Here is a 22,783-nt window from a genome sequence, read left to right on the forward strand (position 1 = left end):
GGACATTCTGAACCTTGTTTGAAGTCACTAAGTCACATGACCAAGGAGCTATTGAAATTCTACATTTTGAAAAATAATTTTAAAATCTTGTGAGATGAAAATGGACAAACTAAAGAGTGTGCAATGTGTGTCTATGCCATCGGGTACAACCAGTTTTGAAAGTGTTAGGAGTAATAGTTAAAGAGCTATTGAAATTTGAACATTTTGATTTGTCACTATGTTGACAGTCCCTAACTGCTGTTGGTGGACGTAAGGGAACTACAGGCGAATATCCGTCGAATATCCAACCTGAAACTGTCTTTACCTCGGTCCTCTCCAGACATACCAACGCGATGATGTGCCACGATCACCGAAGTTTGCTGGCAAATGCACTAGCCCGGAGCACGACTAGGGGAGCGAATCACTGCCCCAGAATCAAGACATTGTGGAGAGGCTGAGCTCTGATTTTAAACCCGCCCTCCGGAGAGATCTCATTTCCCCCAAAACCTCCCATTTTCTCTCTCTCTCTCTTTCTGTCCCTCTCGTTCCTCTTGTTCTTTACCTCTTATTTCTCGTCTTTTGCTGTACCGCTCACTCACGAATCATGGATCTCACAACGAGATGTTTGTTTCTTCTATCCTGCCTTTGCATGATATCGGCGATCGATTTAGAAGCAATAGAAACAAGCTACTATGTGGAGCCCACTGCCACCTCAGATGTGATCGACTATAAGGATCCCTGTAAAGCTGGTAAGCTTTTGGAATGTTTTTTTATCTAACATTTGTGTGGACCTAAAACATGCCACGAAATGCTTTTATGTGTTTGGAAGTGAGGGAAATTCATTTTGGAGATGACAGCGGGGAATCGAGTTTTAAAATGGATTTTTAATGATTCTTTATTTTTTACATATTGTCATAGTTTTGCTGATTTACACATGATTGAGAATAGTAACATACTGTTGGCATAACTCATGGTGGAAATATGGCACTCGTGGAAATAAACCGAGGACATCAATGTAATTTCTCAGGGTACATTTTTCAAAGCATGGAAAAAAAAGTTTGGAATTTTTACTGGAAGAACATAATGGAAAATGCTATTTGTTTTAAAGTTTCGCCATATCTTTATCTATAGTTAAGAGTATATTTAATGTATAATCTGTCTGTGTAGTTGTCAAAAATATGGCATTTTTAGAATAGCCTATTTAATCAAATGTATAGCCAAACTTGGAAGATTCATTTTGATAGCACTAAATCTTCACCCATTGAACTGTCGGTTGAAATGTTTCAAATCCTTGCCGATGTTACATTTACTTAAACTATACAGGCCTTGGTCGTGAAGAAAAACACTGCATTCTACTATGTTATTATGAGGCTCTTGTGTTCCCCAACTGGTTTTGTCATTGCGCAAAATGACGTGCATTTACTTCACCGGCTGTTCACGCGACCACTGAAAACAAGCGGCTGGAGATTGGGGTGTTGTATGCTACATATGGGGTGTATTCATTACGCCGTTTCTGTTGGAAAACATTTCACCGTTTACTCCACGCGAGAAACGTTTTGCCACGAATCAGAGAATTTCTATTGGACAAATTCAGGTAGGTCCCTCCCGTTTTCGTTCTGTTTGGCTCATAGTGAATACACCCCTGATCTATTTCATCCTCATGTATGAATGATCTCCACTTCTGACCCCATCTAAAAACCATTAGACCCATATTGTATGTGTTCTTCTAATTATATGTTGGCTGTTATCTGCAAGTTTCCTTGGACATTGCTCTCATCATCATGGGTCTTCTCCCATATCCAAGGTTGAAGGGGGTCTTTATTCATAATCCAGACAATAAGTGCAGCCTAATTAAACTAAATCAATACATTTGGATTCTGTTGAAGTATCGGATTGCACCATCCCCTGTCTAGCTGATGTCTCCAAATATAAAGTCAACATTCAAAACAGAATAGGCCTACATTTTGTATAGAAGAAGATATCCCAGTTGTCACTGCAATAAACACTGTGCTGTGAGTTCACTGTATCTCCTAGTGTCTTTGGGGAATTCTGAGAGATATTTTCCTCATCTGGGGAATACATTTGATACAGATAGAGACATGGCTCCTCTTAGAAATGACCCCTCTGGAAGTTCACCCTGGTACTTAAATGTTTTGGTGCTTGTATATGTCTCATTCTCGCTTGACAGCATCATGCAGGGGATGTGGACTATTCCATGGTAAACAGTGATGGCACAAACAGCACAAACCGTCATTATTTTACCAAACTTTGCATCTGCCCTGTTCTTCAGGTAAATGTGTTTTTGTAAAATGTTCAGCGGAAATTGTTAAAAGTAGTCCTCGTGCATAGAGTTGTATGGTTTGATTAACTTTTCAATCAGTGGTTTTTGTTTTACATACATTTTAAAGAGTCTCAGCATCATGCTGTTAGAGTGGAATTGACCATGTGTAAAGTCGCACTCTTATTCAGGTCCTTGTCAATTTAGTCCTCTGTCACTTCCTCTTCCTCTCTCATCAGTCCAGTGGCCTGGATTATTTGTCCTATTTTTGTAATGAGAAGAAGCTGGGTTGAGCATGACATAGAAGACCATATACCAGCCACTCTAAATTGCTCGAGAGGCAAATTATAATTCAAGTGTCAGATTATAATTCAAGTGGCATGTTGCAGTACAGAATGCATCACACTCACACTGCTCATATTTCATGTGGCTTGTTTATACTCCTCTTTTACATAGTAAGGAGTGATATGTTTTTTTTTTTTTTTGGGGGGGGTTCAAGAGGTTGCTTCCTCTCCTCTAATCTCAACTCCCTACATAGATCTGTTTAGAGGAGCAACCCTTATGTAAATCATCAGTATCCGTCATCTCAGTGGTCAGGACAAATTGTTATATGTCACTTGTAAATAGTAGGATAACTGACGCATGACTAGGGTTGCAAAATTCTGGCGACTTTCAATAAATTCCCTGGTTTTCCCAAAATCCCGGTTGGAGGTAACCCGGAATCAGGAGGGAATAAGCAGGAAAGCAGGAAATCCAGAATCTTACAACCAGGATTTTTGGGAAGCCAGGGAATTTATTGAAAGCCCTACACATGACTCCAGGTAAGGAGCCCCCCAAAAGCAGGGTCAATCGATCAGTACACGTGCTCCAAAGTGGTATTCCTAAATGTAAAAAATGATGTCTTCAAATAAGGATTATATGTTTTGGCTGGAATTGAGGATGCAACATGAACAAAGATGTAATTTGCAGTGTTTGCTATGGATCAAGGTCCATGGTGTCCATTTGTAGCTTGCCGCTTATCCCGTTGGCCTAACATGATGTCTTTCATTTGTCTAGAGAGCAAATGACCAAAACAAGCCAGCTCTGTTGTGTATTTAGGCAGGGACTCTAAGTCACGAGCTGTAGCAATCAAATGTCAAGAAATTATTACTTATTTTAGTAATGACGATATACCATTCCCATCATCATTATGAACAGTGTTATTATGTTCAGTGTTACCCCTGGGCATTGTTTAGGACAGGTGGTGGAGAGACAGTTGCAAGAATAACTCCCACCCACATCAAGCCTCTGAGCCCCTCTCCCCTCCTCAATCCCAGCTCTCCCAGCTCTTTCCACCTGCTCCTTCAGCATGCTCTACATTTGTTAAATAATCCAAGGGATGGCTGATGTTGACCCGGATCCAACTTTTGTACTCTTTTTCCCAAAGATATGCTGCACCTATGATTCAGCCCTATTTCATCTCACTCAAACATCTTCACTCAATGACTCGCTCACTGACTCACTCACTCTCTCACTCACTAGTTTACTTGTTCATAATGCTAGAGCGCAAAAGGTGACAACCACTGTCAGCAATCAAAACTGCTGTTGTGTTCCTTCACTCACTTGGCCTCGTGCCTGTATAGATTTCTACTCTTATTTCCCCTTAAGGACACCATTGCATTGAGTCAATTTGATAGCTGTCTGCTGCTCAAGGTTAGCTTTAGATCAATACAATGGACAGAGTGTGCTTTCCAGCTGACAAGATTAAACAATAAATTAAACAAATTATTTAACTTTAGGTTCACTTGAGCAAAATATAACTGCTAATATTCATTAAAAATGTATATGGGGAAAAGCCATTTAAAGCTGATAGTTAAATGATGGAAAATGCCAAGTTCACAGAGCTCCAACCTTGGTAGCATCCCTGAAACTAATTTAAGACTGTAAGAACCCATTGAGATTAGATCCACTCACTTTCTATATGAAAAATGGATGAGAGCAAGTCACGCTCAATGTCTTCTCTATTTAAATAATGATAGATCTTCAAGAGAGCAGAAACTGAGTTGACATTTGATTATGGATTATAAATGGGGTAGATGACTTAATCTACCAAGGAGCGTCTTGCAAGGGTTGAGTCTCCTGAATTTTAAATCGTATCCTAATTTGTATTCTGACATCAGTCTGCGGGATTGCCCTGTGTTTGAGCTCCTCTACTCTAAGCATTACCAAGAGACATCTGCTGTGTAGCCTATAGGGAGGGAGAGGAGGAGACCAGTCTCAAGCAACCCCCTGCCCTCACTTATGCAAGTGGTTTTCCGTCTCGCCCAGCCCCTCTCCTCTCCCCTCTGACTAGCTCTGGCAGTTCCCACAGACTGTAGGTCATTCACACCATGCCAGGGCAGAGCTGCTGGAAGGTGGAGGGCAGGCTGGGCAGACTGGCCACACCAGCGTAAGGTGAGTGCAGCCCATTCAGAGGGGCTTGGCAGCTTATCCCGGGGCTGTTTACTGGCCCTGAGAATTGCATGTGTGCATATAACCCAAGCCTTTAATCATTCCCGCCTTAACTTGTGCATTTGGCTATGAGCTAGTCTCTGACTTGATAATAAACACAGGATTATGGGGTGATGAGGGATGGTTCGAAGGCAGGCAGCCGTCTGATGCCTTTTATCATCTGACAAGTTTAGTTTGATAATTCCCTGATTTTATTTCAGGTGTCCTCAGTTGTTGAGAGTATGACCCAGAGGGAGCTTGTTGCTTGAGGCCCTGTTCTCTTGCCAGACATGGAGAGCTCACATGTCTGGGTTCAAATCCTGGATCTTTATATAACTCACAATGCAAAATGTGATCCTAGCATGTATAGGCATTCAAGAAACAGATAGTGAAGTGTGAATGGTTATTCTCAAACAGATGTAGTTACTAGTGCGATTGACAGTAAGAACCAGATGTTTGTCTTTGAAGGCGCCTCTGTGAGGGGTGATTCTATTAGTCAGCAAAAAAGCAGTAGGAATGTCAGTATTGTTGTAGAAATGTTTTACTCATAGTATGGCTTGATAATGGTTGTTAAATGGTTTGCTGATTTACTTCTAAACTTTACATCTCTATTTCATTATTTAGTTCATATTGCCCCTAGAAAGCCCATTATCATTACAAGGCAAATAGTTATCTAAAGGGTAAGCAGCCATGTATGGAAGATGAAATGTATACAAACCAGCCCACCCCACACACAATGTAGTTTACATCAGCAGGTTTGCTCCTGTAGTTTTCAGGTGATTAGGGTGCCATAATGTGTGTGCATTTGTGGGGAGTGGGACAATTTTGTTTGTTGTCAGCGCTAAGAAATAACAAATGCCGTAGGAGTGCTCATTTAAATGACTCAAAGCACGCCCAATTAAGCAACAATAATGATGCTAAACAAGCAAAATGGGGGCTTCTTTACAATTCATTCCCATTTGTCATTCAGTTTGACTATTCATTTGATCTTCATTACTGTTCATCTGGATATATTATTGTTTTCCCAACCTGTAGTTTCTTAGAAGTCTCTCTTGATTTTGAACATTATTTGTTATTCATGGAATATTTTAAGAGGGTTTGAAGTCTATTTGTGACTCCAATGCATCTGTAAGCATATCTCAGCTTGACTAATGAATTCAAGTCATATCTTAAGCAACTCTAATCTAATCTCAGATCTGTACCTTATGTAGCTAGCTATGTAGCTAGCTATGTAGCTAGCTATGTAGCTAGCTATGTAGCTAGCTATGTAGCTAGCTATGTAGCTAGCTATGTAGCTAGCTATGTAGCTAGCTATGTAGCTAGCGCTCTTGACAAGCAATGCATTGCCAAGATGTGCATTGCCACGATAACAGATGTAATGTGTTGCAATGGTTACATGATCATGGAACTCTATAATTATGATTATATTATTTAACAATGTTATGGACATACAGTTTGGAAGTTATTGGAGAACACTGTCAGTCCAACATTAAGCTTACATTTTAGACATGGATAAATATTGGGAAATTAGATCTAGCTAATGGGCCTGATGGAGTGTGAAATATGTAAATTGAGACAGGCGTTTAAACGTGTGGCTCTCCAGCTGAAGCTGTCTTCATGGTGTCAATAATAGGACTCAGTGGGGTGGCAGTAACTCTGGCCTGATCTCTGCTGTGGTGCCTGATGAGACTTCTAGGCTTTTATTGGAGTGTTATCCCCCCTTGAATTTGGGGCTTTAGCTTGAGGCTTCTCCGGAACCTCTCTCCTAATTACACCTTAGTTATCTCTGAAATGAGTATACAAGTTGAGTTTGTACTCCTGCCTTGGGCTGAAATTGCAGTGTGAGGAAATGTCAAGATAAGCATTTGTTTAAGATTAACAGCTGGAGTTGTTTTTACAGGAAAGGGGCATAATATTTACAATACTCCCACCCATAATTCCACCAACCAGCTCTTACTGGAGTTATAAGCTTTTCATAGATTGTAAGATGCTGTTGCCTCACTATTCATGATGCTTTCTTCGTTTTTTTTTCTCTCAGACATTTTAAAGATACAGCAACAGGAGGCACAACGAGGATACTGTATCTCTCTGTTGTCTCACTTTAGCCAGTATGTGTGGCGTCAGATAGGGTTTGCAGGCACAGAAAGAAACCTGAAAAGTGATACCTGTACTGACATCAGATGGTAATCTCAATACAGTATTGGCTTCCATTGAAATTCAAATGCAAAGTTTGTTAAAGAACACATTCACTGTGAAAGGCGTCGCCATGTCATTGTAATGCATTTCAAGTACACGTCAGCTGTTTTTTTTTTCCCTCCTCCACCTCATCTCAGGGTCTTCGATTGGGAAAATGCCATTTTTCTTCAGGGAAACTGAGTCCTACAGATGTCTTAGCCTCACGTTGCCTGCACTGTGGGCCCTACTGATCCAACTTTCCTTTGTGTGACAGTGGTGTTAATTTTTAGATGATGTAGCAGATGTGGTGCCCTGGAAGTCACACAGGGACAATTGCCGGTAAAGAGTGTCAGTCAGTCATGGTGTGTGTCTGACACTAAGGAGGCCATGTCCTGGGAATTCCCTGAATCAAGTGGTGTTTAATTTGATAGAGATCTTGTGCGTAATCTTACAGGACACAGATTGATGGGGGTGGTCTGAGATTAAAGGGATTATGATGGTTAAGATTATCTAAAGAGACATTCCTTCCAGCTATGGGGGAGGGGGCAGCCTGGTTAGACTAGACATAACATAGTAAACTTAAATCTGAGACACTGAAATTAGTGTAACATGTTCAATTTAGTATGGTTACATAAGTATGGTTACATGGTTACATAAGACAGAAGGTTACTTAATGGTGCACTATGCAGACATCGCTCTGCCATTTCCTGTTTGCTAAGATTCTAATACTTTGCCTAATTTCAGTTTGTGACAAAACAGAGAATCATTGTACGATCTTAACCAGTGTGAAATATATTTTCAATTACCAAAAATATTGTATTTTCAGCTTTTTGATGCGGGTGTTAAAAATCGAAAATAAAAGAAGCAAAAATGAAACTTAAGAATGGGAATCATAGAATTGGCACACAGAACAGATCTACTGCTTCTTAGACTTGCTTTCAATGAGATTGACAGATCTATAACTCATACTTCTTTGTGAGTTACATATTGCAGCTTTAAATCAAAAAAGAAAGGAGGGTGGTTGGTTGGGGTGGATGGGTCAACATATATAACGTGAACGTCTAGCAACCCAAACGTTGTGTGTTCGAATATCATCACGGACAACTTTTGCATACTCCTTGGAATGTTAGCTAACCCTAACCTTAACCCTTTAACCTGACTCTTAACCCTAACCTTAACCCTTTAACCTGACTCTTAACCCTAACCTTAACCCTTTAACCTGACTCTTAACCCTAACCGTTAGCCACAACAAATTGGAATTCGTAACATATCATACATATTGCAAATTCGTAACATATCATACATATTGCAAATTCGTAACATGTCATACATATTGCAAATTCGTAACATGTCATACATATTGCAAATTCGTAACATGTCATACATATTGCAAATTCGTAACATGTCATACATATTGCAAATTCGTAACATATCATACATATTGCAAATTCGTAACATGTCATACATATTGCAAATTCGTAACATGTCATACATATTGCAAATTCGTAACATGTCATACATATTGCAAATTCGTAACATGTCATACATATTGCAAATTCGTAACATGTCATACATATTGCAAATTCGTAACATGTCATACATATTGCAAATTCGTAACATGTCATACATATTGCAAATTCGTAACATGTCATACATATTGCAAATTCGTAACATGTCATACATATTGCAAATTCGTAACATGTCATACATATTGCAAATTCGTAACATGTCATACATATTGCAAATTCGTAACATGTCATACATATTGCAAATTCGTAACATGTCATACATATTGCAAATTCGTAACATGTCATACATATTGCAAATTTGTAACATGTCATACATATTGCAAATTCGTAACATGTCATACATATTGCAAATTCGTAACATGTCATACATATTGCAAATTCGTAACATGTCATGTGAATTGTAATACGTAACATGTCATACATATTGCAAATTCGTAACATGTCATGTGAATTGTAATACGTAACATATCATACATATTGCAAATTCGTAACATATCATGTGAATTGTAATACGTAACATATCATACAAAATGGATAATCGACATCCACAAATTAATACATACCATACAAATTGTAACATGTATATCATACTAAATGGAGGGAGACAGATTAGCATTTACTATGTTAAATCTACCCCTGAGTCCAGGTTGCAGCGGAGGGTCTAAGTGTAACACACACACAAAGTGCAATCAATCAAATGTTTCATCAAAGGCCGTTTTTATCTTCACATTATGTCCACATGAAAACCATATTTTTCCCAGCCACCGAGCGTGTCGCGCTGATGAAAAATGCCTGTTGTGTGTTTTCCTATCATAGATGTTTATGTTAGGACACTGAAAACCATATAATCTATCAACTGGAATGAAACTATTTATCAGAGCGGAAATGATCAAATTGTTCATCTTTTAAATTCCTGTTGATATTAATACCATGCCCGCAGCTGTTGTCATTTAGTTAATGAATGTTGCTGGAAAGGGAGAGAGAGTGGCAGCAGTGCTATGCTCTATAATGATCTGTTCCCATCTGCCACTCTCTCTCTCTGGGTTTGAATCTACACTACTAGTCTTTCTCTGCTTAGTCTGTTTTGACAGGGGTGCACATACAGTGGGGTTTCTCAGTTTAAAAAACAACTGCGCAGTGCAATGGCTGCCATCCTGTCCTCTGCCCGGTGCCCCATATTGAAGATTCCAGAGATTCAGTCTGTGTCCGTGGATAATTCAAGCCAGGAGACAATGGGATTAATTCTCAATCCCTGCGAGATTTTCCTTAACCTGCAGCTTCTCCACGACGACTGGGAAGCCTGGGGAAATGAGGCCTAATGACGCAGGGGCTGTGCATTTGCTCATTTCAATCTTCGCTGTTATCAGGGAACAATTATAGGCTGGATTAAGAGCTTGTCCCCAGAATGTTTTGTGGATGAGTGGGTGTCCACCATGGATGAAGAATACATTAGCCCTCTGTGTAGGGCAGTGGGGTGGGGGTAGGGGGACAATCCTGCACCTTGTTGTGTGGATAGTTCTAGCATTACGCCAGAAAATCACTGCTAATAACTAACTGAGTGCAGTATTACTGTAGCATTAAGAATTAGGTAAAGCAGGGTAACTCTTCAAATTGCAGCTGCATTTTCATCTTCCACTTTGTTAAAGGGAAGAGTACTTTGCAAATGATTTTGGACATACCTATCTTAGTGCTCACTGTCCTCTCTGTGACATCAGCCCCAAATTTATGTTGGTTTTGTCCAAGTGCTTGTCTGTTCTCTCATCCTTTAATGCTGTCAGTCAGTTTTAGGAATCAAAAGTAAGAAGTAAGACAGTTTGTATCCATTGCATACTGTATGGACAGCTGGTAGCTAGCAATGATCAGATATACTCTTGGCACAGAGTTTCTGTATTAGTGCTGATTAGGAATAGTCTGTTTAGTGTTTTGGTCACACACAGCAATTTAGCGTTTTTCTGAGTGCAAATTCAAGGATCCCTTTGACTTCTGGTATTTCAAACCTGCCCGCAGAGCTTTGAGCATGCCCTATCTTGCAGGCAGAGATCTACATATTTTCTTATTGCTGTCATTAGCCTGTAATCCTGCCTAGCCCCACCGCTCTACAACATGCCCTCTCTGACCCTCTCTGTTGCTTGTGGGAGACTGGCTGCATCTCAGCCAGCTACATACTGTTTCAATAATTCTCCTCTGAGGGACACAAGCCAAAACCCTTTTTTCTTTCTCTTCCTTTCTCTTTGAGATAGTGGTGTGTGTGATTATCTGACTATTATCAAGGGCTGGGCCAATGATAGCTCAGTTATAAAAGAGCTTTGTCTTAGATGCTTTTGTAGTGTTCTAATACAACTATACACTCTGAACATATGCTTTCACTTTGATTCCTAGACCACAGTTTGTCAGTTCCTAGTTGTCCATCTTTCTCTATTGCACTTGATTTTCAACAACTCTGGGTAATTCTTGGGGTAACCTACTTTCACGCTCAAATTGTGAACACACAGTAGTCGGTACCATATTCACTCCAGCCACAGCAGATGACTCCATTAGGTCTGACTTGATCTATCTCTTGCTACTCTGCCTCCTATCCCCAAGGAGTAGAACCCTCACACACAGTGAAAACATGTTTGCAAAGGATAATCTTTCTCCCTCCTCCTCACATTCTCCTCCCCACAGGGTTATGAGGTGGGCAGTGAGGCTTTGTGCCCTCCTCACATTCTCCCCCCCACAGGGTTATGAGGTGGGCAGTGAGGCTTTGTGCCCTCCTCACATTCTCCCCCACAGGGTTATGAGGTGGGCAGTGAGGCTTTGTGCCCTCCTCACATTCTCCCCCACAGGGTTATGAGGTGGGCAGTGAGGCTTTGTGCCCTCCTCACATTCTCCCCCACAGGGTTATGAGGTGGGCAGTGAGGCTTTGTGCCCTCCTCACATTCTCCTCCTCACAGGGTTATGAGGTGGGCAGTGAGGCTTTGTGCCCTCCTCACATTCTCCTCACAGGGTTATGAGGTGGGCAGTGAGGCTTTGTGCCCTCCTCACATTCTCCTCCTCACAGGGTTATGAGGTGGGCAGTGAGGCTTTGTGCCCTCCTCACATTCTCCTCCCCACAGGGTTGTGAGGTGGGCAGTGAGGCTTTATGCCCTCCTCACATTCTCCTCCCCACAGGGTTGTGAGGTGGGCAGTGAGGCTTTATGCCCTCCTCACATTCTCCCCCCCACAGGGTTATGAGGTGGGCAGTGAGGCTTTGTGCCCTCCTCACATTCTCCCCCCCACAGGGTTATGAGGTGGGCAGTGAGGCTTTGTGCCCTCCTCACATTCTCCTCCCCACAGGGTTATGAGGTGGGCAGTGAGGCTTTGTGCCCTCCTCACATTCTCCTCCCCACAGGGTTATGAGGTGGGCAGTGAGGCTTTGTGCCCTCCTCACATTCTCCTCCCCACAGGGTTATGAGGTGGGCAGTGAGGCTTTATGCCCTCCTCACATTCTCCTCCTCACAGGGTTATGAGGTGGGCAGTGAGGCTTTGTGCCCTCCTCACATTCTCCTCCCCACAGGGTTATGAGGTGGGCAGTGTGGCTTTGTGCCCTCCTCACATTCTCCTCCCCACAGGGTTATGAGGTGGGCAGTGAGGCTTTATGCCCTCCTCACATTCTCCCCCCCACAGGGTTATGAGGTGGGCAGTGAGGCTTTGTGCCCTCCTCACATTCTCCCCCCCACAGGGTTATGAGGTGGGCAGTGTGGCTTTGTGCCCTCCTCACATTCTCCTCCCCACAGGGTTATGAGGTGGGCAGTGAGGCTTTATGCCCTCCTCCTCCCCTCTTCCTCCTGCTCTCATCTTCCTGTTCAGACATGGATTACCCTGCCACCCCTTCTCTCTTCCGCCTTCCTTCCCTCCCTTCCTCCACCCCTTCACTCCACTCCTTCACAAAGAACAGGCTGTAAATCCAGCAAACGTGCTGGTGTTGAAAGCTTGTAAAACAGAGTGGCGTGTCTCTGTGGAGAGGACTCCTACCCGAACTGCTACAGAAATAGGGCATTTTAGAAAGGAATCCCATAAAGCATATTCCTCATAAAGGGTGACTTTGGTTATTTGTCCTTCTCCTTGGCCTCCATTTAAAAACCTATTACTTGTTCAAGGTGCCCCATATACCGTATCGAGGCAGCAACTCGCAGTATTAGGTCTGCTTGAGGACTAATTAACGGTACAAGAATATCAGGACATGACATTTTCCCTCAGTTCTCTTAGCGGCAACTGGATTGACCCAGCACATCTGGGGTATGCTGCTCTAAAAGCTTTTGAATGTAGCTCTTATTAATTGATTTCATATGTCCTTGAATGTCATACAGATATGTTCCCTCCCCTGATAATATGATTTATTTAGCTTGGAGCTTATAGAGCTCTGAGATTCAGACCACACTCTTCTCCTGTTATTCAAACATTCACATAACTGCTGTTTCACAACTCTGTGTTCTGTTTGAGAGCGAGGGAGAGGGGGCTAAAGAAAGGGGAGGGATTGTGTGTGGTTGTGCGCATGTGTATCAATGTCTAGCTTTTTCTCCCTTGGTTTGAATGGCTGTCTATGTGATCCACGTGGTTTGTCTGACTGCAGAGCAGGAAAACCTTGAGGCTAATGGACGGTGCAAAACGATGTCCAATATTGTGAAAACACCTTAAATATGTCTGACATACTTTCTCTCTCTGTGTCTGTTTCAGCTGCCTTTTGGGGAGACATTGCTCTGGATGAGGAGGACATGCGCATGTTTAAGGTGGACCGGGTTATAAACATGGTCCAGCGGACCGTCCAGACCTTCAATCAGACAACCACAGGTGAGCAAGAGCTGTGAGGCTGACCCAGTCATGGTCATTGAGACTATAGACTTCGGCCTAGTGCCATAGGCTTAAAGCTTGCATTTTCTTATAAATGTGCCTGCCATCAGTTCTAAAAGCCTGACTCCATTTGTGCATGTGCTATTATATAGTGCTGACTAAAATTTGTCTCATAGGAAAACTCCACCAGTATTTGTTTCATTAGTCCATTGTTGATATAGTCTCAAAATGTTTTGCTTGTCAGCAATCAAGTTGTCAAGATATGTACCAGAACTTTCAAAATAGTTTCAAAGTATGATGCATTCTGTATCACATGATGCTGCGTTTTGCATTATTCTGTATTTAGAAAGTTACATATTTTGACAACTTGATTGCTGACATGAAAAACATGTAGGTACTAAATCAACAATGGACTAATGAACCAAATACCAAATGATAGTTTTGGGGTGGAATTTTGATTTAGTGACACAATACAAACAATTCCAAGAAAAAAGCTTTAATACAGTGAAATAGTTTCCACATTTTCCCACCTCAAGGCCAATTATAAAAGGAGGCTTTGCAACTCTCTCCCAGTGCATCTGCCAGGAAGATGTGTACTATGCATGAACCACTCAGCACCACGTGATGGCTCGGCTCCAACACTTGGTTGGCCATGACACCTGTTTATAAACTAACAGCATGTTTATCACCAGCACTCTCAAAGTGTTTATGAAGGCGCTATAGAAAATGCTCAACAGGAGTTATAAAGCACGCTTCATTGTCGTTGTTATCTCTTTACCATTTAGGAACAGCTGAAAGTGGTAGTCTCAAATGTTTAAGTTTCTCATGGTTTGTATTTGATGGTCTGTGAACTGTCAATTCACATAACAGGTCACTTTCTGACTCCATAATATCTGTTACGGCCCATTCTAGATTCCACAAAAAGGTGGTTGTTTTTTTTACCATGTTCTCACCGGAGTTGAACTTTTTGATTATGATTATATTGTACAAACTTCATCTTTGGCTGGGTTTTGTGAATGACAGGGTCTTCTGCAAATGAGACCAGTCGAAACATAGTGGTGCCAAACCGGCAAGGATCACACCGCAGGAAAAGGGCGGCAACCTCCAGGCCTGAGAGGGTGTGGCCAGAAGGTGTCATTCCCTATGTCATCAGTGGGAACTTCAGTGGTAAGTCCCACATCATCACTGATGTTTACTTGCCCTATGGTTCTCATATGAGCCCTATAATATAGTTCCCTACTAAAAGGTGGCAGCTGGTGTCTGTTCAGCATACTTGCATTCACAGTACCTACATTAAAATGAATATCTTGGCAGCAATTCTACATAAAACATTTTATTAACTTGACTTGGGATGAATTTGGCAGTGGATCTAGAACTACGAGCAAGCTGTCAGCATTGGTACAGTGTTTTATCCTCCTTTTTACATGCGTCTTATGTTCGTCAGCCTCACTGATCTCCCTTCTTCCCTTCACATTCAGGCAGCCAGCGGGCGATATTCCGCCAGGCCATGCGTCACTGGGAGAAGCACACCTGTGTGACCTTTATGGAGAGGACAACAGAGGAGAGCTACATTGTGTTCACCTACCGGCCATGTGGGTGAGTCCACGGAGGTCTAGGCTTGCATCCCTCAGGAAGGAAGTCTAACTGGTCAGCCTGCTCACACTCACTCCTTTATCCACACAGCCATAATGAATTATCGCTTAAGTACTTTTCCTTACCTCTCCTCCATCGGCCTTTAGTGCTTGCTCATCCCCTCTGTCCGCAGTCTGTCTGCATGAATTGTGGTAATTGCAGCCCCCTGCAAGTACTGGGAAAGATGGCCATTCAGGCCCGAGGAATGCTTGCTGTGCCTCAGTCCTGATTCATCTTTCACTGAGCACATGTTTTTTTTTTTATGGCATCCAAGGGAGACCTCCTCAGCTTTATCATAAGCTTTATCATAACACGCCAGCTTTTATTCTGCGTGATATAGTTGGCCCTTTTCCCAGCTATGCATGTTTTTAAGTTCAAATGAGTTTACACAAAAACTGTAGCAGTGTTGGTTACATTCTGACTCTGTGCACACACAGTACATCAGTTAGCAAGAGGAGCATATTAAAGTGCGGATATGGAACATAAACTGCCCTTTTTCCACCCAGCTGTTGTTAGCCATTTTTTTCCTGGTAACTGGCCTCCAGAGTAACAGGGATGACATTATCCACGCAGGCGGCTGCGGTTAGCAGTGGGAATGCCTGAGCTCTGGGCTGGCCTGCTGCATATTCAGCAGGCTCCATCTGTCCTGTGCAAAGTTCAAGACCCATCTCAGGAGAGCCTGGCTGGGTTCATAGTAATTAGAGAGAGGCTGGTTGGCCCACAGGGGCGCGGTGTGTGCCCATGGACCGGGCTCCCACACTGAGCCTTTCATGTCAGGGAGGGAGAGAAAGAGCCCTGCAGTCTGCAGCCAGCCTTTACGGTCACACACTGTAACCCTCCATCTACAGTGAAACACGCATCAATGAATGTCACCACTGTATTCGACCCGGGCACTACCGGGAGACCCATGAGGCGGTGCGCAATTGGTCCAGCATCGTCCGGGTAGAGGAGGGTTTGGCCGGCTGGGATGTCTTTGTCCCATCACACTCTAGGGACTCCTTGTGACTGGCCGGGCGCATGCACGCTGACTTCGGTTGCCGGCTGAATGGTGTTTCCTCCGACACGATGCTGGACTTCCGTGTTAAGCGAGCAGTGTGTCAAGAAGCAGTGTGGTTGGGTTGGTTGGTTTGGTTGGGTCATGTTTCGGAGGATGCATGGCTCTCAACCTTCGACTCTCCAGAGTCCACACGGGAGTTGCATCGATGGGACAAGACTGTAACTACCAATTCGATATCATGAAATTGGGGAGAAAAAGTGGTAAGAAGTACAAAAAATTAGAGATGCCTGTTGAACCACAAACTGTTGCCGTCAGACCCTGCGTCTCTACAAACAGGGATTCCTTCCCTTGGCTTATTCGTTATTTGTTCACTGCCTCTGGTTTACACTTGCATGTTTGTGGAAGTAAAGCTCTATATCCGGTGTAACACGAAGTTCACAAAGTTCTTGTTACATGATTGATCTGTAGACATAAATGTAGCACTTAGATAGTACCATGGTAAGCAAGATGGCCCCTCTTGCGCTAACACTGTCATCTTTGTGTCTTTTATGTAGCCAGTTACCACAGTCTTGGGCACTAGCTTGCTACCCTGCCTGTTGACCTGTCCCTGATCTGTGTTCTGTGTGTTGGAACCTGCAGGTGCTGTTCCTATGTGGGCCGCAGGGGTGGCGGTCCACAGGCCATCTCCATTGGAAAGAACTGTGACAAGTTTGGAATAGTGGTTCATGAGCTTGGCCATGTGATTGGTTTCTGGCACGAGCACACCCGGCCCGACAGAGACGAACATGTCAGCATCATCAGGGACAACATCCAGCCAGGTAAGACAACTGTGTATGGAACAGCCCACTCATCTAACAGGGAGAGATGTCATATGAGATTAGCTTATTTTATGGTTCGATGATGAGACCATCACATGATTCTGTGATGAACATAGTTTTCCCTTTCTAGGTGATAGCCACTCACGTTTGCCATTCAGTTTGCTGGTACAGTATTTGAGGTAGGGGTAGGTTTCAGCTTCTGTTTTCTTGCTTCTATTCACAGGACAGGAGTATAACTTCTTGAAGATGGAGCCAGGGGAGGTGGACTCTATGGGAGAAGTGTATGACTTTGACAGCATCATGCACTATGCCAGGAATACATTCTCAAGGTAGGAACTGGGCTAAGTTCCACTTCATACACAGCAGAACAGACATAGAAACCAGTTGCAATCTAGGTCAGAGAGCAGATTCCCAGACTATGTAACTTTTGCTCTCTTAATGTTTCTCTCCATATCTGTTCTATGTTACTGCTGGAAGTTTGATCTCTTCATAGTTGGGGCTGTGGCGGTCAGGACATTTTGTAAGCCGGTTATTGTCATGCAAATGCACGCCTTTGGAACATCCACATTTTTTAAAGTCTAAATAAATCCCTTTATTATACACCATCATTATATATTTTAAGCAGGTCTAGAGAAACTATTTCAGAAGAACCAAATATTAGTCTGCCTATTGTATGTTATCTGGCTATGCTCCATGCCATTGGCTGTAGGCTTGTTCATTTAGCAGACAGGATATGCTTAAGTCCTGTGCCATTTTTTAAATTTTATATTATACGATTTTAGAAAGGATATTTCTACCATTCTGGAGCGTGTGCGCATATGAAGTGGCTATGTTGAGCTTAAAAGTTCGAATTTGAAATAGGTCCTATACGCTAGATTTAGAGTTGCACTAAAAGTATGTGGACACCCCTTCAATTAATGGATTTGGCTATTACATCCGTTGCTGACAAGTGTATAAAATCGAGCACACAGTCATGCAATCTTGGTAAACAAACATTGGCAGTAGAATGGCCTGTACTGAAGAGCTCAGTGACTTTCAACGTGGTACCGTCATAGGATGCCACCTTTCCAACAAGTCAGTTCGTCAAAGTTCTGCCTTGCTAGAGCTGCCCCGGTCAACCGTAAGTGCTGTTATTGTGAAGTGGAAACGTCTAGGAGCAACAATGGCTCAGCCGCGAAGTGGTAGGCCACACAATATCACAGAACGGGAATTCCGAGTGCTGAAGCGCGTAGCTGTCCTCGGTTGGAACACTCACTACCGAGTTCCAATCTGCCTCTAGAAGCAATGACATCACAAGAACTGTCCATTTCCATGGCCGAGCAGCCACACTCAAACCCAAGTTCACCATGCGCAATGCCAAGCAGTCCAACGGATGAATCTGGTTTTGGCGAGTGCCAGTAGTACACTACCTGTCCAAATACATACTGTAAAGTGTAAAGTTTGGTGGAGGAGGAATAATGGTCTGGGGCTGTTTTTTGTGGTTCGGACTAGGCCCGTTAGTTCCATTGAAGGGAAATCTTAACGCTGCAGCATACAGTGACATTCTAGATGATTTTGTGCTTCCAACTTTGTTGCAACAGTTTGGGGAAGGCCCTTTCAGCATGACAATGCCACCGTGCACAAAGCGAGGTCCATACAGAATGTCACGGTTCCTTCCGTAACTGTCATTAAGCACACCTGGTCCCCATTCCCATTGATAAGTAATCGTATAAGTGTGCCCTTTGTTCACCATTGTCCTGTCGATTTATTTTTACAATGACCGTAGGTCATGTGAGTATCTGTGTTGTTTTGGCTTTCCTGCCACTTGTATTGTGCAGATGATTACGGGTCTCGCCCCGTGTGGCATCACAAGTTGGGCAATAAGGCTCGGCTCACACTTGGCGTTCCAATTCATCCCAAAGGGGTTCGATGGGGTTGAGGTCAGGGCTCTACAGGCCAATGAAGTTCTTCCATACGGATCTCGACAAACCATTTCTGTCACATTGGTATAAAGGGATCGGGAGACAGGCGCAGGAATGTGTAATAGAGGTTTTTATTGAGGTATTGAACAGTACCATGTGAGATCATTTGTGTACCTCTGAAGGTACAGGTAACTGCCACAATAAAGGAAACACGAACATAAAGTGTCTTAATAGGGTGTTGGGCCACCACGAGCCAGAACAGCTTGAACAGCTTGTCATAGATTCTACAAGTGTCTGGAACTTTATTGGAGGGATGTGACAGCATTCTTCCATGAGAAATTCCATAATTTGGTGTTTTGTTTATGGTGGTGGAAAACGCTGTCTCAGGTGCCACTCCAGAATCTCCCGTAAGTGTTCAATTGGGTTAAACCTGGTGACTGAGACGGCCATGGCGTATGGTTTACATGTTTTCATACTCATCAAACCGTTCAGTGACCACTCCTTCCCTGTGGATGGGGGTATTGTCATCCTTTGCGGGCATAGCCATGGTAGACAAAATATTTGGCCAAAATAACGGCTTGCCCAGCATTTCTATACATGACCCTAAGCATGATGTGATGTTATTTGCTTAATTAACTCAGGAAGCACACCTGTGTGGAAGCACCTGCTTTCAATATACTTTGTAGCCCTCAATTACTGAAGTGTTTCCATTATTTTGATAGTTACCTGTACCCCAAGAAAGAATACTGTACCCTAACCATACCCTTTTTTTTGAAAGTGTACTATTAAATTATTGATCTTCTGAAATTCTTAGCTTGGGAGACAGAATCTGAAGAGTTTTAAGTACAGGGAAGCAGGACAAATGTCAATAAACAACACTTGATGGACTTCATGAATGTGTCAGTGCCTTGGCTTTAAGGAAGAACAGCTGCAGAATATATGACTTCTTGAGTGTCTTGACTTTCTCTCTTTCTTCCACAAGTTTATTTTGCCTTGGATCTTTTAACTCTCAACGGTCACCGCTTACATTTTAGCATGCAGTGAGATTCAGATAGGATTTTATTGCTGGTCCTTGTAATGGGATTTCAGAGGATAAAATAGTGTAATCTGGAGTAACATGTCAATAGAGTTGAAAGAGCGGAGTTACAGAGCTTTCCATTTCAATCATGGTACTGTTTCTGATTTACTACGTTTTCCTAGACAGCGCCAACTTTTCGATATTGTATAGCCTCATGTCCACCTTACCCAGTCACTCTGTACTCTGAGTAGAGCCTGCCTACCAACCCCCATGTAATACAATGCCTATCTGTTCTTCATAATGGGGTTGAGCATATATCATATTCATTTCTTCCAGGTAGCTTTTCAGATAGCTAAGTCTCTCAGTGAGGATGCTGTCCTGTGGCAGCTACAGTGCCTTGCGAAAGTATTCGGCCCCCTTGAACTTTGCGACCTTTTGCCACATTTCAGGCTTCAAACATAAAGATATAAAACTGTATTTTTTTGTGAAGAATCAACAACAAGTGGGACACAATCATGAAGTGGAACGACATTTATTGGATATTTCAAACTTTTTTAACAAATCAAAAACTGAAAAATTGGGTGTGCAAAATTATTCAGCCCCTTTACTTTCACTGCAGCAAACTCTCTCCAGAAGTTCAGTGAGGATCTCTGAATGATCCAATGTTGACCTAAATGACTAATGATGATAAATACAATCCACCTGTGTGTAATCAAGTCTCCATATAAATGCACCTGCACTGTGATAGTCTCAGAGGTCCGTTAAAAGCGCAGAGAGCATCATGAAGAACAAGGAACACACCAGGCAGGTCAAAGATACTGTTGTGAAGAAGCCGGATTTGGATACAAAAAGATTTCCCAAGCTTTAAACATCCCAAGGAGCACTGTGCAAGCGATAATATTGAAATGGAAGGAGTATCAGACCACTGCAAATCTACCAAGACCTGGCCGTCCCTCTAAACTTTCAGCTCATACAAGGAGAAGACTGATCAGAGATGCAGCCAAGAGGCCCATGATCACTCTGGATGAACTGCAGAGATCTACAGCTGAGGTGGGAGACTCTGTCCATAGGACAACAATCAGTTGTATATTGCACAAATCTGGCCTTTATGGAAGAGTGGCAAGAAGAAAGCCATTTGTTAAAGATATCCATAAAAAGTGTTGGTTAAAGTTTGCCACAAGCCACCTGGGAGACACACCAAACATGTGGAAGAAGGTGCTCTGGTCAGATGAAACCAAAATTGAACTTTTTGGCAACAATGCAAAACGTTATGTTTGGCGTAAAAGCAACACAGCTCATCACCCTGAACACACCATCCCCACTGTCAAACATGGTGGTGGCAGCATCGTGGTTTGGGCCTGCTTTTCTTCAGCAGGGACAGGGAAGATGGTTAAAATTGATGGGAAGATGGATGGAGCCAAATACAGGACCATTCTGGAAGAAAACCTGATGGAGTCTGCAAAAGACCTGAGACTGGGACGGAGATTTGTCTTCCAACAAGACAATGATCCAAAACATAAAGCAAAATCTACAATGGAATGGTTCAAAAATAAACATATCTAGGTGTTAGAATGGCCAAGTCAAAGTCCAGACCTGAATCCAATCGAGAATCTGTGGAAAGAACTGAAAACTGCTGTTCACAAATGCTCTCCATCCAACCTCACTGAGCTCGAGCTGTTTTGCAAGGAGGAATGGGAAAAAATGTCAGTCTCTCGATGTGCAAAACTGATAGAGACATACCCCAAGCGACTTACAGCTGTAATCGCAGCAAAAGGTGGCGCTACAAAGTATTAACTTAAGGGGGCTGAATAATTTTGCACGCCCAATTTTTCAGTTTTTGATTTGTTAAAAAAGTTTGAAATATCCAATAAATGTCGTTCCACTTCATGATTGTGTCCCACTTGTTGTTGATTCTTCACAAAAAAATACAGTTTTATATCTTTATGTTTGAAGCCTAAAATGTGGCAAAAGGTCGCAAAATTCATTGGGGCCAAATACTTTCGCAAGGCACTGTATGTATTAGAGGGGGGCATTTATGGATAAGGTTGGATTATGTCTACCTTTTGATGAGCTAGCTTTTACCCACAGCCACAGGTTGTTCCAATTATCCCTCCCCTGGTTGGCTCCTGCTGCTGGAGTGTAGCAGCAGCCCAGTAAACCTCCACATCCATCCCCAGTTTCAGGTTTAGGTAGAGCAGCTAGCACCAGTGGTCCTGCTGCATCAGTCTGCGTGTCACTTTCATACATCCTGTGAAGTTCCTTGTAAAAGCTCTCCTCTCATAGCGTGAACTGCCTCATTATGCCACAAATGGCCACTTTTGAAGAGGCTTTGATCGTCGTTAGCAACATGATCCCACATACCAGGCAGTTATATGGTTTTATTCCTGAGGTGTCTGCTGGCTAGCTTCATGGCTCCCAGGTGTTAGTGGGATTTAGGTCAAACACTTATGATCAGATGAACATGTTTAGGTATGGAGACATATGCGCCCTAATTTCCCCGACATTGACCTGACAAGCCAAATCTCAGAGTACAGAATCAAACTGATCCTGTTTCCAGGTGCGTTCTGACTGCAGGCTATAGATTTTTGCAATAAAATAGTTGATTTAATTGATCTATTGTGGCATTTGTAATCAAGGCGTCAAAGACGATTTGTGCAGTCTTTATGGCCACATAGATGGAATATGTTAAGAAAGCTTTTGTCTCATTATCTTACTTTTTCCTCTTATGATTTTTTTTCTGTAGAATGTATGTAAGGATTTAAGAAAAAAATACAGCAAGAAAACTGCTGTCCACTCCATCCAAACTCTCCTAGTGCTGTTGTAGTACATGCTGCTGCCATTTGACAAAAAAGTCTTCTTGGCCTTGAAGTAGGCTTGAAAAAGAGAGCAGTGAACGTGTCATAATCTTAATGATACTCCACCGTGCCAGTTTGTCCGTGGGTGCTAGCTGACCTCTTTCTTCCAGATTCCCTGTCTGACGTATCTGGAAATCTCTCCAGATGCTGTCCTTTCAGCCCCAGACCAAGACGGTGGTGTTATAGTGGCTGTTTGAGGTTTGGACCAGCCCACCCTCTGACTACTGCATGCTAATTTGGGTTGTGTCCACCCATTCTCTTTTTTTAGGCTGCAGTTCAGCACTGTTTCCATTGGATCAAAGCATGGCCAAACAAGTCCACTT

General features: G+C 42.7%; 1 protein-coding gene across 1 annotated transcript in view; it reads left to right on the forward strand.

Moving 5' to 3' along the window:
* The first annotated feature begins 468 nt into the window (after positions 1 to 468).
* bmp1a (bone morphogenetic protein 1a) overlaps positions 469 to 22,783 on the forward strand; it is a 54,118-nt gene continuing 31,803 nt past the window's right edge. Inside the window, exons 1-6 of the mRNA XM_024438804.2 lie at positions 469 to 728; positions 13,126 to 13,239; positions 14,263 to 14,406; positions 14,718 to 14,835; positions 16,508 to 16,686; positions 16,910 to 17,015. Of these exons, the coding sequence (XP_024294572.1) occupies positions 584 to 728; positions 13,126 to 13,239; positions 14,263 to 14,406; positions 14,718 to 14,835; positions 16,508 to 16,686; positions 16,910 to 17,015 (806 nt within the window). The 5' untranslated portion in view covers positions 469 to 583. The remainder of the gene's footprint in view (positions 729 to 13,125; positions 13,240 to 14,262; positions 14,407 to 14,717; positions 14,836 to 16,507; positions 16,687 to 16,909; positions 17,016 to 22,783) is intronic.

Source organism: Oncorhynchus tshawytscha, linkage group LG12 (genome assembly GCF_018296145.1).
Source record: "Oncorhynchus tshawytscha isolate Ot180627B linkage group LG12, Otsh_v2.0, whole genome shotgun sequence".
Lineage (NCBI taxonomy): Eukaryota > Metazoa > Chordata > Actinopteri > Salmoniformes > Salmonidae > Oncorhynchus > Oncorhynchus tshawytscha.